Source organism: Quercus suber, unplaced genomic scaffold (genome assembly GCF_002906115.3).
Source record: "Quercus suber isolate HL8 unplaced genomic scaffold, Cork oak 2.0 scaffold_38, whole genome shotgun sequence".
Classification (NCBI taxonomy): Eukaryota; Viridiplantae; Streptophyta; class Magnoliopsida; order Fagales; family Fagaceae; genus Quercus; species Quercus suber.
This window is the reverse complement of record NW_027069503.1, coordinates 1,235,789-1,252,907: the sequence shown is the minus strand read 5'-3', so window position 1 is coordinate 1,252,907 and position 17,119 is coordinate 1,235,789. Positions and strand designations below refer to the sequence as shown.

At 35.6% G+C, this 17,119-nt stretch overlaps 1 protein-coding gene across 1 annotated transcript; it reads left to right on the top strand.

Moving 5' to 3' along the window:
* Positions 1–9,392: 9,392 nt before the first annotated feature.
* Positions 9,393–11,731, top strand: LOC112029622 (putative F-box protein At2g02030). The gene is made up of 2 exons (XM_024062307.2): positions 9,393–9,772; positions 9,989–11,731. Exon 2 carries the CDS (start codon positions 10,011–10,013, stop codon positions 11,286–11,288), a length of 1,278 nt encoding a protein of 425 aa, XP_023918075.1. The 5' UTR covers positions 9,393–9,772; positions 9,989–10,010; the 3' UTR covers positions 11,289–11,731.
* The last annotated feature ends 5,388 nt before the right edge of the window (positions 11,732–17,119 follow it).

Here is a 17,119-nt window from a genome sequence, read left to right as displayed (position 1 = left end):
ATTAGGTTTTGGTGTCCAACCATATCATTGTTTGTTTATTACTTTTTGTATATAATATGTTTAATATGTCATTATATTGCATGTCATGCATCGTTTGCTTGAATGAAATTTATTTTATTTGTGTGTTAGCCCAAAAGCCCGGTAGTATTAGCCATGGATTGTGGTCTTCCTAAGACTCACATACCCAACAATGAACCTACCACCCACTGCGACAAGGATCATAATGGTTATGCCATGGTGGTTCATAGGGACAAACTGTACCGTTCGGACCAATGCGGCGCTTCTAGCGTCACAAGTTGGAGGGTACGACGTCTTAACTTGAGGAAACCTTTAACCTACCTTCTACCCATGTTGTAATGACCCATAGATCCTACCTTTAGGTCGGTCTATGAAAATTGCATTTCATTATGCATTTGTTTGGCCGTTGTTTTAACCATGATGACTCAAGTCCAACGCTTGAGCCCATCATGACTATTTGAACCTTGTATGATGTGAATGAACTCAAGCCCAAAAGCCTATGATTGAACTGTACTTGGCATGGAAGCCCAAATTTGTTTCTTGAATGAATCAAAGCCCAACACTTGAGCCCATCAAAGGTGTATATGGATGATCAACATCAAAGGCCAAAAGCTCACAAGATGCATGCATTTCAAGTGCAAGCCCAAGCCATTTCAAGCAAATATCAAAAGATCATAATCAAGGTTCAAGCCTTCCAAGTGCAAGCCCAAGCCATTTCATCATAATCAAGGTTCAAACACACCAAGCCTCAAGCATCCTAAATGGACCAAGAAGGAGCAAGCGGCCCAGCTTTGCCTCACTCCACATTGGTTTGCAACATCATGGTTAAGCTTAAAGTTTGTTTGTTTATTCCATGTTTCTATATTTCTTTGAATTCAAAAATTTCATGTAGCATTTAATGTGCTTTGTTCATGTATATATATAAAAAATAATAAAAAAATAAAAATAAAAATTCAAGATTTCCAAATCTTTTCCAAAAAAGAGAAAAATTTTCAAATGAAAAAAGTCTTAATGCCCTTAAGTCATTAAAAAAAAAAAAAAAACTTTGAACTAGAGTCATTGGACTTCCTAGTGATTTTTTTCAAAAAGACCCATTTTTTTCTTTCAAAGATTTCAAGATTCTTTAAAGTCTTCTTTTCAAAATGGTACATGAGGACCTCTTGGACAAAACTTTTTCTAAATTAAGATGTTTAAAGGCTTGAACAATCAACTTGTACTAGGAAAGGATTGATTTCATTTGATCCATGTAAACACTTTTGCTAAATTACTTTGAATAAAAGAAGAAATGGTCTTACAAGGCAATCAAAGAAAATTTATCCATCAGAAAATTCGAAAGGCTCATGCATTCATTTCAAATTTCTAAAAACTTTTGTGTCTCCAATAGAGCATTCATACTTTTTCTTTTAAGATGAATTTACTAAGAGATCTCAAGTCACTGTGCCTACAAGCAACCATTGCTAGGGATAGGAGGCCATCTTTGGTAAAACAAGATTATACCTTAATACCTAGAATGATCATTATCCATTGCTAGCCCATTTGAGCCTTTCAACACTTAGCCTCTTTTTCGCATGAACCCACTAAAATCTAAACCTAGGGTGGGAAAATTCAAAGTGTGCATGCTTAAATCTCATGTTAAGGAGGAGCCGACCTTGAGTTTTGAAGCTAATTGATAAAACTCTCCTAGAGGACATGAAAGACAAGTTGAGAATTCATTAAGCTAAAAGATAAGAGATCATCAAAGAAAAATGAGCTTTCACTCAATCAAGGAAAGAGAAATGAAATTCCAACAATGTGAGAGAAAAAAGTGTGCATCAAGTTTGAAGAGCCTAAAATTCATCATGCCAAGAGGAATACAAGATTCATCCAAAAAAGATTTCATCAAAAAAGGGAAAATTCATCAAGTACAAAAAGGTGCAAGTGCATCGAGGCAAGAAAAGAGTCTAGAAAGTGCATCAAAATGACCAAAAATCATTAATCTGAGAAAAACAATGAGGGCAAAATGTCCAAAAAAGTTCATTCAATCAAGAGATGAAAGACAAAAAAAAAGAAAAAAGAAAAAGAAAAGAAGCCCGCTAGGCTGAAAACCCAAAAGGGCAGTCTAAGCAAAAGTTAGGGCTAAAGAAAAAAGAAGAAGAAAAGAAAAAATTGAAAAATCCTACTAAGTTGAAAACTTGAGGATGCAACCTAAAAAGAGAAGAATTTTACAAGATGAAATTCTAAAGGTATGATTCAAGATGAAATGAAGACTAGTGAGAAGATGACAAAGAAAAAATGAGAAAACTCTTTAAATACTTGATTTTTGAGTAATGCATGCTTGGAGGAACATCATAGGAAATTTTGAGCCTTTTTATATCATTCATTTCATAACCTAAACCTGGCCTACATTACAACACATGAATAAGACCTCCTTGAAGTCTTGCTAATTGTAGGCGTATCTTAAACTCTAATAATATTTTTCTCTTGAATTAAAAAGAAAAATTGCTTAAAATTGTCAAACCCCACAGCTACGGGAAAACCGAATTTTGGCTTGTTCCTCACTCCCACCAATCTTTTCATTTAATACACCAGATTTTTTCTAAGGCCAAAATGAGGTCTAGGTTCATGATTCTTTGTCAACCCTCATTAAATGGCCTTCCATTTATATTCCTTCCACCACTACTATATAAACCATCCATCTCTTTCATTCCAAGGCACACGAAAAACTCCCCTCTCTTCTCCTCTCTTGAGTTCTAGTGAAGTAGAATAATTTTGTCATATCTTGGTCTTCCTGAGACTCAAGGTATTGAGTAAGATTCATTCTCCCTCTCCTAACTCTTCTTTTCCTCCACCTTTAAGACCTCTATCAAGAGTCTCCTCCTCCACCGTATGGATATTGCATGAAGGTATAATCCATTTCCCTAACTTGTTTTTTGTGATGCCATGATAAGAATTTCGGATTAAAGCATGATAGTAATTATTTAAATTCTCTTGAATATGTTTGAATGTTCTTAAATGTTCTTATGTGTTCTTTACATGTTTTTAGTTGTTCATCACATGTTCATGCATAAACACTAGTTTATTTAAATCCACATCAAAAATATGAAAAACATGTTTGTTTCATAATTCTTTCAAGTCCTTGAATCTTGGATATCACCATACACACACATTCACTAGAATTTATTTTTCAATCCAAATGCAATGCTTAATAAATTGAATTAGGGTTTATCACATGCACACACTTTAAATTCAACATGTAAATTGATTGATAACATATTAGATGATGTGATATGAATGTTGGCCACCATAGTTTAGAAGACCGGTTTCACCGGGTAAGATGGGTGCCTAACACCTTCCCACCTTGTAACATAGCTTCCGAACTTAGATCAAGGGTTAGTAGGTCAAATGCTTATCCACGTAATTTTCGATTTTTAAATTGTAACTAGGAAACAAAGCCATGTACTTTATCTTAGATTGTATCTAAGACCAAAGCCATGTAATTTTCCTATGTTCAATGTAAATTTCAAATTAATAAAATGAGGAATTTTTCAATTATGGTTTTCTTATTTTTCCAATAATTAAATAAGTGGCGACTCCATTGTAAAACCCTTAATCTAAGGGGAAAATATAACTAGTCGAACCACCATTTTGAGAGACAATAACACAATTCCACCCATTCATGCAGGTTTGGCTCAACATCATAAAAACGGGCTGGGGGCACGGTCTCTCACAGCAAAAATAATCATACACACAATAATTAGTATTAACTATAATATTTATAAAGCATATAATTAATTTTAATTTCCCAACCTATAACCACCCTAAAAAGTAAAGATTCAAGAAATTTAATAAATTTTTATACCAACAAAACTTTAAAGAAAAAGAAACACAAATGTACGATTTATTGTACTAAATAAAAATAATAATAATACACATACAAATCTTTATTATGAACCAACAAACATATTATGCAATATATTTTGTCCAAGTAATAGATGTAATAATTGATAATAACAAAGTAATATTAATTATAAAAAGATCACAATAATACAATTTATTACAATTTTTGTGGTCATATAATAATAACAATAAATAATATTAAATAATTTCAAAATTAACAAAACACGTACATAAATTTAATTAGAGAGTCGAGATGCTTATCACAATTGTGATACCAACTAAAAGAGTGAGAATTATAGAGTGACACTTCCCAAAAAAAAAAAAAAAATCAGATAATAATAAATAAACACAAAATAACAATAATACTGAAAAGTTTATGTAAATCAGTTTGACCCTTAAAAGAGTTCAAGATATTGTATTTATAATGATATCAGCAAGGTACTTGAGATTTGCTATACAAGGCAATATTTTGCAATGAGTGAAAATAAAGTATTCCTAGCATAAAAGCATAATCTTTCTATTTTTTTTTTTTTTTTTTTGGAGAAGCTTCGTGTATGGTGACTATTACAATTTATTATGGTAAATTTCAAATATAACTAAAAATGCTTGTAGTCCTAACCATAAAAAATTCATTAATCTAAAATTTGAATAATAACAACAACAACAATAATCATAATCATAGTCATACAAACAATATTAACTACAACAATACATAATATTTTACAATGTATTAGCTTCTAATATTTACAAAGCATATATTTATACAATAATAATAAATATGTTAATAAGCAAAGCAAAAAAACTCATATTAACCCAAAACTTACAATTTTTAGTTGTGCACACTGAAGCAAAGCAGAAGAGTAATATAACACTAAACAATTAGAGGTAAGTGAAGCAATATGAAAATGTAGGAGATGTAATGCTTTAGTGATAGTGCCTGCCTTTTATAATGAGGAGAGAAATGAAAAGACAAAACATAATCTGTGACATAGATTCATATCAGTAGCTTAGGTTTTATTGGGAATGATCAAAGAATATATTCCAAAGTACTTGGAGAATAAGAATCAGGAGGAAGAAGTGAGGTGATTGACTCCTCCAATTCTCTCTCTCTCCTCCAATTTTTGGCAACTTCATTGTCATAATTCCTTTTTTTTTCCTCCCATTTCAGCAATTCCATTGCGACAAATCAATTGACACAATTTTGGCAACTTGGTTGCCACAATTGGTTTCCCTTTCGAGCACTCCACCTAGCACTTCAGGCACTTCACCTAGCTGGCAGAGTATTGGGCAGCAAGAATTTCGGTAATGAGATTACCGAAATTCAAATTTTTTCTCCCTCCTCCCATCACATCACTTATCTTTTCTCTCTCATACTTTTGTTAGAATTTCGGCAATGGTGTTGCCGAAATTCATTCTCTTTCCTCAATTTCCTAAATAACTTTGAACAGTATCCATATCACAAATAAACATGAATATTCAGCCAAAAGACTCTGGGCTCATTTGGATTGGTCATCACTTAGTTTTCAAAACTCAATACTCAAAACTCATCACTCAAACTCAAAACCCATAACTTATAACCCAAACCTTACTTTTTCTCAAAAACTCAAAAACATCTGTTTGGCTTAAAAACCCAATCACATATCTCACATTTTTAATCCAACTTTTTGCCAAAACTGTAAACCCCACCCATTGACATTACATAGTGGTTCACTAATAGTTATCCACATCCCCTTCTTCTATACTACACAATGGTTCATTTTACCTTATCAAAAAACCCATTTAACGCATCTCACAATACCTATTCATCCAAGGTTCTTCCCTTGCCTCCCACATCATCGCACGCACAGATCATCCAAGGTTCTTTTCTTCGTTTTAATCTTCTTTCCTTTTTCAATTTCACTTTCCTTTTTCAATTTCACAATACCCATTTAAGGCATCTCTTTCTAGAAAAGCCGAGCACTACGCCTTGCCCTTCGCTGAACATCCTTGTTGCTGAAAGGGTTTTTTCCTATTTGTAGATCTACTTGTTGTTCTATATTTTTTTTTATAACAGTACTGTCTACGTTTGTGAGAAAAAGCCCTCTGATCTTTGTTTGGTATTAGGGAAAACCTAGGAAAGTGCTATTATTATAGACTAAAGTTGGAAGCTTTTTGATACAAGAGCTATGGACTGACTTGTTGAATTTATTGTAAATATTGGTTTGCAAATTGTATATGCTTGTAGCTCTCCAAGTTTACTCTTTATGGTTTTGAATAGCTTGGTTTTAAATTCTTTGTTGATATTGCTAGCTATAAATGTTTCTTCTGGAACTGTTAGTGGTGTTTGGATCCTGTTTTAATGAGTGAATAAAATCATGGCGAAAAACACCTTTTAGTCCTTACATTTTCAGGCGATTTTCATTTTAGTCCTTGCTTACTAACTCCCAAGTGCAGGAGATTGTAGTAATATAATTCTCGAAGTACCGAGGTCGAACCACAAAGAGCAGGATAGATTCAAAGACAATATAATTAAACAAAAATTTGGGTAAAGAAGAAAAATACTTTTGCTTGGTGATTATTAACAAGAATAATAATAATAACTGATTTAAATCACTAATGTAAATACCAAGGCATCGGGGTGTTTCCCTATATCGATATGAGATTTTTTGTGATCTAAGAAAATATATATTTCATAATTGATTGTTCTTATACAATTAAAAACTTATGATTCGATTGAACTGAGAATATTCAAGAACGCATGATAATCTCGATTAATAATGCGGTTAGAAAAGTTTTCAGAAAAACTCATTCACTTTAAAACCTGATTTCTATTTGAAACTATTAGAAATTCATCTAAACAATAAGAAAAACATGATTGAACTTATTGAAAGCATGGAAGAACTAATACATCAAAAGAAATCTAATTGAACAATCAAATATGTCGTTGATAAAATCCTAGAAAGAATCACATTGAATATTCATACTGCATAGAAGAAACATAACCCCTAGCCCTAGCAAAGAGTTTAGGCTGCCATTAGAGAAAGAAAAATATAAGGTTTTCTCTGCCAAAATTCGTTCTACCAGCCTCCCTTCCAAAACCCTAATGTCTCAGTGTCCAAAGAAAATAAAACTTATACTATTTTAATTTCCGTCCAGGTTTATAGCAGTAACTTGTGAGTTAAATTCGGCCTTCAAAAATTGAGAATTTCAAAAAACTCAAAACTGGAAAGTTGTAGATATTTAAGTCACGGTTCCAACCCATCTAGCCTTGTGTCAATTGGATTTTTGAGGAGAGAGATACGCCCAAAATACTGATCAGTGCTCAAATCAGATTTTTCCTTTTCAAATTTTGCCTCTTTGATTTCTTTCCTTATTTGAAGCTTCCAATCATGTTAGATGATCTAGGCACTCCAGCTGCACGTCCTTAGGCATTTAAGCATGGTCCTTTATCTCCACTTTAATTCTAGTTTGGCCTCCATTCTCTCACAAATTCCTGTAAACTCATATTTCTTACATGATTTCCTGAAAGTAGAAAATTACACACAATGAATAACATCTTATTCAAGAAATTATGTAAAGATAAATAATAGGGACTAATGCAAATCATAGCTTAATTATACAAATTAAGCATAATAATAAGAAGATAACGCCCACATAAATATATAACAAGTATACATTTTAAGGCGTTATTAGTTCATACATTTTTTTTTTACCGCTTTTAGTCCATATTCTGAAAAACGCTTTCCATTTTTGTCCCTACCGTTACATTAGAAACGGAGAAAGCTGACGTGGCAAATGACAGAAATAAATAATACTAAATTAATGTCCACGTGACCTAAATTAATAATAAAAAATGTTTTTTGGCATTAAAAAATGCCACGTCAGCATCTAAATTAAAAAAATTATTAATTTTAACTAAATAAAAAAAATTAAAAACTAAAAATCATATGAATTGAAATCTAAGTGTGTCTTGAACAAGAACAACAAGAACACAAGCCCAGATCCAAGAACACAAACCCAAAAATTAAAAAAAAAAAAAAAAAAAACTACCACCACAGATGAGCCACAGATCCTCAACAAACCCCAGCTTAAGTTAGATCCAACACCAACACCAACCAAGTCTCAACAACAGCCCTCACCATTTCACGGAGGCGGCCCCACCACCAACGCTCCTCAGAGCTCGTTCGGGTCACGGATCTGGGCATGGAAGACCAGCGTTACTTCCGCGACATTGTTCGTCAGATGCGTATGATCTACGATTCTCTCCGAATCTTGTCCTTGATGGAAGATGAGAAACGCCGACAGAGCCTAAGCCACAACTTGAGCCAAAGCCAAATTCAGAACTCGAACCCGAGCCGGACCCCAGGCGAAGAGCTTAGTCCAATTCCCATGTTACGGCGAGTCCGTGGCGATATACGCGCCACCTCCATGATGCACGATTGCGGGCTCTAGCTCAACCGAGACAAGCGAATCATAGGGTCAATCCTTGGGGTCTACATTGGTGATCTCTTCTTTTTCAAATGGAGTTGTGTGTGGTTAGTGTTTTTTGGGGTTTGTTGAGGATCTGTGGCCAATCTATGGTGGTTTTTTATTATTTATTTTTTTTATAAATTTCTGGGTTTGTATTCTTAGATTTGGGTTTGTATTCTTATTGTTCTTGTTCAAGACACACTTAGATTTCAATTCATATGATTTTTAGTTTTTAATTATGTTTTTAATTATTTTTATTTAGTTAAAATTAATATATTAATTAATTTTTTTTTAATTTAGATGCTGATGTGGCATTTTTTAATGTCAAAAAACATTTTTTATTATTAATTTAGGCCACGTGGACATTAATTTAGTATTATTTAATCCTGCTGTTTGCTACGTCAGCTTTTTCCGTTTCTGATGTAACGGTAGGGACTAACATGAGAACCGTTTTTCAGAATAAGGACTAAAAGCGGTAAAAATAAAATGTATGGACTAAAATGAAAATCACCTGAAAATATAGGGGTTAAAAGGTGCTTTTCACCTAAAATCATTGTTACAAGACACCTACGTAATTTACTTTATTTGGTTACGTTGTTTGCTATATACAAAAGCAAGTTTGTAATGCTAGCGACAATATTATAACATTAGTATTAGTTGGTGTAGTTTCGGAGTTGCAACGGTAATAACCCAAAACTTGACTCGGATGTGACAACGGTAGGGGCCTACAACGTCATCTTATTTACTAAGTTTGCCATTTGGTATATTATCTTAAACACATGTTTTCAGTTTTTAAATAATATTATACGTATTTTTCCACACGTTTTTACCTACAAGTATTTCTAAAAAAATTAAGAACTATTGTTTAAACACATGTACCAAATGGGCTCTCAATTTTTAACTTTTAAAAACACCAAAATCTTGTTTTTAGTTTCCATTATCCACATATAAAATTTTGAGTATTTGAATCATGAAAATAATGATCCAAAACTAAACCAAACAAATAGTTATCTGTTAGACCCATTCGATTTGAATGATGGATCATTTAAACTGAGTGATATCACCCGGTTTGCATGATATTCAAACAAGCTCTCACCAACTCCCCTCTTCCAAATTCCAATTGTGTCAGCTTATTAGCTCGCATTAATTTAAGTCTTCCCCAGAAGAACCTAAACCGTTGAATTCATTTCCAGTCTAAATCTTAGCCATGAAACTCCAGAGGGCACTTATTCTGGGCTAAAACCGGTGGGACCCACACGTGTGACTGGTCTGAATCAAGACATGCATTGCTGTTTGCACTGACGAAAGCCTGCCTTTCTCAGGATCACATTGAAGAACCTCGGGTCTCTCTCTCTCTCTCCGTCTAACATCTATATCTCGGTCTCTCATTGATCGCGTTCTGTCAAGCTGTTCTGCCCAGATCATCTCAGTTTAGTCTCCTTGCCTCTCTCTCTCTCTCTCTGTATTTTGTTCACTCTGGTTCTGTCTTTTTTCTCTGTTTTGTGTTATTTGGGTTAAATTTCAGTGAGATTTTGTGGGTTCTTAATATCTTTTACTACTGGGTTTTCAGTAGGTAATGATTTTCCTGTTGAGCGGTGGGGGGCTTTGTAAACAATAGTATTTTTCCCATTTTGTGTTTTTGAAGGGTTTGAAGGAAGCAGAGAACAATGTCCGACAACTTACCAGCTAAAGTCTCCAAATCATTATTCACTAAAGAAGAAGTAGCGATGTGGGACTTTCTACCTCCCGAAATCCTACCCAATATTCTCCTACGCCTACCTACAAAATCCATTGTAAAGTTCACCTCTGTCTGCAAAACATGGAGATCCCTCATCCGAAACCCTGACTTCATTTCTGCTCATCTTAAGCTTTCCAACCACAACCAACCCCTCCTCCTCTTCAGGTTCTGCTCTGACTGGCTAAAGGATGCATTGTCCAGCATGAAAAGGGACACGCATGAAAAAGAAGTCTACAAATTGTATTGTGACAACCAAGGTTTCAATGAGCACACCAGGTTTGACTTCCCCTTTCATACTCGAGGCGATGGAGCACTATTCGTTGTGGTTGGTACTTGTAATGGCCTTGTCTGTGTTATGGGTGATGGTTTTTGGGGCAGAATTATTCTCTGGAACCCTTGTGTTAGAATGTTTGTGGAACTACCTAAACCCAATGTCACCTATCAGTCGTACGGTGAGTGTTATACGAGTGCTGGGCTTGGATTTGATTCCAAAACTAATGACTATAAGGTGGTGAGGGTTGTGACAGTTCTGGATGCGAGGAGAAACGATTGGGGTGTGTCTCCACCAATGGTTGAGGTTTACTCACTTGCCACAGGTGAATGGAGTATGGTTATAACTGCTTTGCCTGGTGCTGTACGTCCTCGTGATCCACTGCCTTTTGTTAATGGCGCTCTGCATTGGGTTGCTTTGAAGAGAACTAATTACAACAAATATCGCAATTTTATTACAGTGCTCAATTTGGGGGACATGGTTTTCAGCGAGATAGCACTGCCTATACTTTCGGATGATAAAGATAATGGAGATGAGGTTCACATTCGTCCCTTTATTTCAGCATATGGGAATTCCCTTGCCCTGTTTCAAGAGGGATTTCGTACTCTCTGTGTCAATGTATGGCTGATGAAAAGGTATGCAGATGCATCTTCATGGACCAAAATTGTGATTTTTCCTTATATAGGTCTCAGGGATCAAGATATCAATGACATAATAGGTGTGGATCATGCTGAGGGGTACATACGGGCTAAAGGTTTTAGGAAGAGTGGTGAGGTTGTAGTGCAATTGGATTTTGACCAACGGCTCATCTCACAAGACCTCGAGACACAAGAGTGTAAAGATCTTAGGATTTCTGCATATAACTATACTTTTGTTGGTTGTTATGTTAAGAGTCTAGTTTTGCTTGACAAACCCAACCGTGCAGCAACTTATTAAGGAAAATGAAAGAGGATACAGGCAAGATGCATTTTATTTTCGTGCTTATTCTTAGTGGTTTTCCATTTTGTTCTTCATATATACTTGGCATTGATTATGAGTTAGAAATGAATATAAATTCTTATTTTGATTGATTACCTTAATTGAGTGGCTTTATATTTAGGATAGATTGCTTATCAAGGTTATGGTTGCTGATCTTATATTGAGGAGATAGTTGAGTAAATAGCATGTATACTCAACTATCAAAAATATGAAGTGGCTCGTGTGAGTCGTGTTGCTTATCAACTTTTAGCACACTTATTTATCAAGTTGTTGAAGATAAATGGACATCGTGAATTTCATGCTTCCTGCGACTTACAATTTACATGGCATAGATAGATGTACTCAATTTTTTCTTTCTTGATAATGTAATGGTGACCTCTTTGAACTTGGACCTAAGCCCCATTCACATGCTGTTATACGCGATAATGGCTCCATACGGTTAAACTAGGCATGTTATGACATCCATACTGAATGTTTCTTCTTGTTCTCTTGGATTCTTAAAATGCTGGAGATAGAAACAAGTGATTGTGTTATTTCGTGTTCCTTGCAGGTAGAAATGATATTTTTTCAGTTAATACTTCCTCATAATATTTGGCTTTCACAGAATAAATACAGGATTGGAGTTTCTTTATGTTGTTTGTGGAGAGTGAACCCATCTGGGTCCAGATAATAGTAATACTGTAAGTTCAAGATGGGAGTTGCCAAAATTTGATGACTCTCTAAAAACCCAATAGCATTGGCAGTTTCTGGTCAAAAAGTCCATCTCCGCCATTTGATTTGGAAGACTTGAGCTTTCTCATGTGTTGGATGTAGTTCCAGTGACATAAACATTATTCTCCTAAGAATGCCACACCATCAGATGCTGAATGTCATGATACTGGGTTGGGGTACCTTTTAGTATTAACAACTAAACAAGAGGGGCTGAAATTTTGGTTGAGAAATTAATCCTCCTAATTTGCTAAGTAGACCTCGAGAAATGCCATAATATGAATATGCATGTCAATAGACATGAGAGCCGTAATCTCTAATCTCTCTATTATTGGATTTCAAGCTTTTCACAAACTATATTTGATCATACATTTAATTATATCTAAAGTGGTGGACGTAGAGATGATTTATGTGTTAACAAAAGCCATAGATGTTCTGAAGTTGCAGGATGTAACTTCACTCCCAGGACATTCGATTGCATTCTCAAGTCCCATACAGGCTAATTTATAGGATTTAACTATACCAATCACTGCTATAACATACTCAAAGATATAGCCAGTTATCATCTGAGAAACCAGTAATACTCCTATCAATGTGTGGAACTCTATAAAGAAAATCAACTTTAGTTAAAACCTTTACAAATGTCCTCCAAGCTACCAATCATTATGCAGACGTTCCTCTCAAATATAGCAAAGAGTTTCAAACCCAAATACCATACCATTTAATATAAATACCAATATACCAATCACTTATTTTGAAATCATGATCATTGTCCAATTCACAATTTTACACTATGAAGGATAAATTAGTAACCAGATGTAAAATTCAGTGTCACTGCCATCAACTAGTTAATATAAATTCAATACGGTGAAAGAGAAGCCAAGCAGATTTTAAACAATGAACCTAATACATGTCTGACAGGTAGCTTTGCCAAGATGTTGAGGACAATGTCTTGTGGGAGATGGTGAGGAGGTTGTCTTGTTTGGGACATGTTTAGAGGAGAGAGTAAAGACTAGAGATTGAGTATAGTAGTTTGTTGTTGTTGTTGTTTAGTTTAGGAGGGCACAGGTCCTACATTTGAAGGGTGTAGATTACCAGATTGTTTGGTGAGCACTTCAACTTGTTGGACCTCTGGCTCTGAGTACAACTCTTCACAGCACGTGAAAAGAAAAGAAAAGAAAAAAACATAAAAAGAAGCAAAAATGCCATTCTGGATTTGGTCACTATATTTTAGTAGTAATGAAATTAGTTCAGTTATTTTTAACTTACAGTTTATTTATTAGTCCATGTTATTTTTAACTTGTAGTCATTTTAGGTCTAAATATGTTGTTTGGATCTAAATACGTGGTTTTGTAAATTTTTAATGTGGAATTTGTGTATCGAGTTAGGAATTAGTAAATTTGATTGTGTTTTGTTGCCAAATAAGCACAAGAAAAGCTATGATTTGATAACAATAAAGACTAAATTGATTGCAACTCGAAAGTGATTTTGGTCAATATATTTTGGTAGCAATGAAATTGGTACAATTATTTTTAACTTGTAGTCTATTTATTAGTTCATATTATTTTCAATTTACAGTCATTTTGGTCTAAATATGTGGTTTTTAAAAATTTTTGAGTTGATATTTGTGTATCGAGTTAGAGATTAGTAAATTTAATTGTATTTTGTTGCCAAGTAAGCACAAAAAAAAACATTGATTTGATAATAGTAAAGACTAAATTGATTATGTGGAGCCAGAAAATCAGGTAACCTTGGCACACTCCAAGCCGGGCCCAAGGGCCCATGCCGAGAATGCATGAGGGGTCCGAGGATGAAAGCGCGAGGACCGACCCCCGAGGAACATATCCGAGGATGACCCCGTCCTCGGGCGTTCGAGACCTTGGAAGAACACGAGCAACATCCCACCAAATGGGACTCCTTGAATATCCAAGGAGGAGGGGGTCCAATGCCACGCGTCGGCGACGGGAGCACGGCGAAGGAGCAAGCCTTAGGCGAGCTGTCACCTCTGCATTAAATGCACTCATCTAACCCCCCTGGCCGCATTAATGGGGATGTAACCCCTTGACAGGGTAACATTGATCATTGTGAGCCACTCGAGTACGGATAAGGCCTCTGATGGGACGGACGGTCAGAGGGGAGGCCAATGGATGATCAACAGAAGGAATAAGGGGGTAGGAGGAAGAGAACTATATAAGAAAGGCGAGCGAAGCGGTTCTAGAGGAGGGATTTTCGATTATTGAAGAGAGGGAGATAGAATGACTCCTAGGTGATGTCGGTTCTAGGGGGGAACCTCCTTGGACGAGGGCCGAGGAGTTATCTTTAGTCGTAAATTGGGCTTACTCCCCTTTAATGGGAAAAGGTGGCTTGTGTTCCTTTGCTAGTCTGTTAGGGCCTAACCCTTCGTCCCACTCTCTAAAAATGTATTGTTGGGGAACCTTCCTAAACTGAGTCCCTACAATTGGCGCCGTCTGTGGGAATGATTAGTGCACTGGCAGGCGCAACGGGCGATCGTTCCTAAGTAGTCATTTTACAGAAGGTTGGTGGTGACGCATCAAACAAAAAAAAAAAAAAAAAAAAAACATCACAGAAAAGTAGAAGGTCCAAAATAGAAGATTCAACAGAGAAAGGGAACTTCATATTATTTTATTAAATAGAAGAGTACAAGATACAAACAAAGGCTCTGGCAGGCGTATTTTAAAACTAATTTTACAAGCTAATTCTACAAACAGAGGCCCAGGTGGACCTGTTCCAAAACTAGCTAGAGGGAATGGGGCTGAGGCTAGTATGCTCCAATGCCACCAACAACTCCTTATCCGGTGCGGCGGAGCTGGAACAAAGAGAGGAGCCGACACAGGGGCACCGGGATGCCCTCCCTCATGATGTTCCCTTGATTCTCTCCAATCCTCACGAGCGTTGGCCGTTGGAGGCGGCGACACTTGGGCACCAGCCATGACGTGATCTTGCGCGCCTCTTCCGGCGGGGGTGCGCCCCGGGGAGGAACGTTAGGTACTTCAGGGACATCCCTCCTGGCCACCACGCAGGGCACAATCGGGGTTACGCCTAGACTCTGCCGCGCTGGAAGCCTAGTGGGGGCTGCGGTCATAACGGCTTTTGGCCGGGACGGTAGGGCCTTTGGCTCGTGTGTCCTCACACTCGCCTAAAGCCGCCCCATATCTTCCAGCTCTGGTCACAATCCTGGCGAGGTTATTGAAGGGGCTTGGGGAGCTGAAGGGACGTGTTTCTAGTTGTGTGGGGAAGTTCATGGAGTAGGGAGAAACGTTTCCCCCAGAAAGCCTTATATAGAGGATGAAGATTGGTGGGAATTAATCCACACAANACGGGGTGGGGTATCTTTTAGTAGTAACAACTAAACGGGAGTGGCTGAAATTTTGGTTGAGAAGTTAATCCTCCTAATTTGCTTAGTAGTCCTCGAGAAATGCCATAATATGAATATGCATGTCAGTAGACATTAAGAGCGGTAATCACTATTCTCTCTATTATTGGATTTCAAGCTTTTCACAAACTATATTTGATCATGCATTTAATCATATCTAAAGGGGTGGACGTGGAGATGATTTATGTGTTACAAAAGCCATAGATGTTCTGAAGTTGCAGGAAGTAACTTCACTCCCAGGACATTTAATTGCATTCTCATGTCCTATACAGGCTAATTTACAGGATTTAACTATACCAATCACTGCTATCATAAACTCAAAGATAAAGCCAGTTATCACCTAAGAAATCAGTAATACTCCTCTCAGCGTGGAACTCAATAAAGAAAATCAACTTTGGTTAAAACATTTACAAATGTCCCCCAAGCTACCCATCATTATGCAGACGTTCCTCTCAAATATAGCGAAGAGTTTCAAACCCAAATACCATAGCATTTAATGCAAACAGCAATATACCAATCACTAATTTGGAAATCATAATCATTGTCCAATTCATAATTTCACACTATGAAAAGGGTAAAGCCGTAACCGGATGTAAAATTCACACTGTCACAGCCAATAGCAAAGCAAAATATAAATTCAATATGGTGAAAGATAATCCAAGCAGATTTTAAACAATGAACCTAATACATGTTTGACAGGTAGCTTTGCTAAGATGTTGAGGACAATGTCTTGTGGGAGATGGTGAGGAGGTTGTCTTGTTTGGGACATGTTTAGAGGAGAGAGTAAAGAGTAAAGACTAAAGATTGAGTAAAGTAGTTTGTTGTTGTTGTTGTTTTTTAGTTTAGGAGGGCACTAGTCCTACATTTGAAGGGTGTAGATTGATAGATTGTCTGGTGAGCACTACAACTTCCTGGACCTCTGGCTCTGAGTACAATCCTTCACAACAGGTGAAAAAAAGAAGAAGCAAAAATACAATTTTTGCTCACGATATTTTCAAGCTGTAACCAATTTGCTTGATATATTTTAGTAGCAATGAAATTGGTTCAGTTATTTTTAACTTGCAATCTATTTATTAGTTAATGTTATTTTCAATTTGCAATTTATTTAAGTCTAAATATGTGATTTTTTAAATTTCTAAGTTGATATTTGTGTATCGAGTTAGGTATTAGTAAATTTAATTGTGTTTTGTTGCCAAATAAGCACAAAAAAAGCTATGATTTGATAATAATAAAAAATTAAATTGATTGCAACTTGAAAGTGATTTCCGTCGATATATTTTGGTAGCAATGAAATTGGTACAATTATTTTTAACTTGCAGTCTATTTATTAGTCCATGTTATTTTCAATTTACAATCATTTTGGGTCTAAATATGCGGATTTTTTTTTTTTTAAATTTCTGAGTTGATATTTGGGTAAGTATCACTCTATAATTCTCACTCTTTCAATTGGTATCACAGTTGTAGTAAGCATCTCAACTCTCTAATTAAATTTATGTATGCGTTTTGTTAATTTTGAAATTATTTAATATTATTTATTGTTATTATTAGTATATGACCACAAAAATTGTAATAAATTGTATTATTGTGATCTTTTTATAATCAATTTTATTTTGTTATTATTAATTATTACATCTATTATTCCTAAGTGATTGTTACTGGTTGTTATTGTTGGATTAAAAAAGTAATT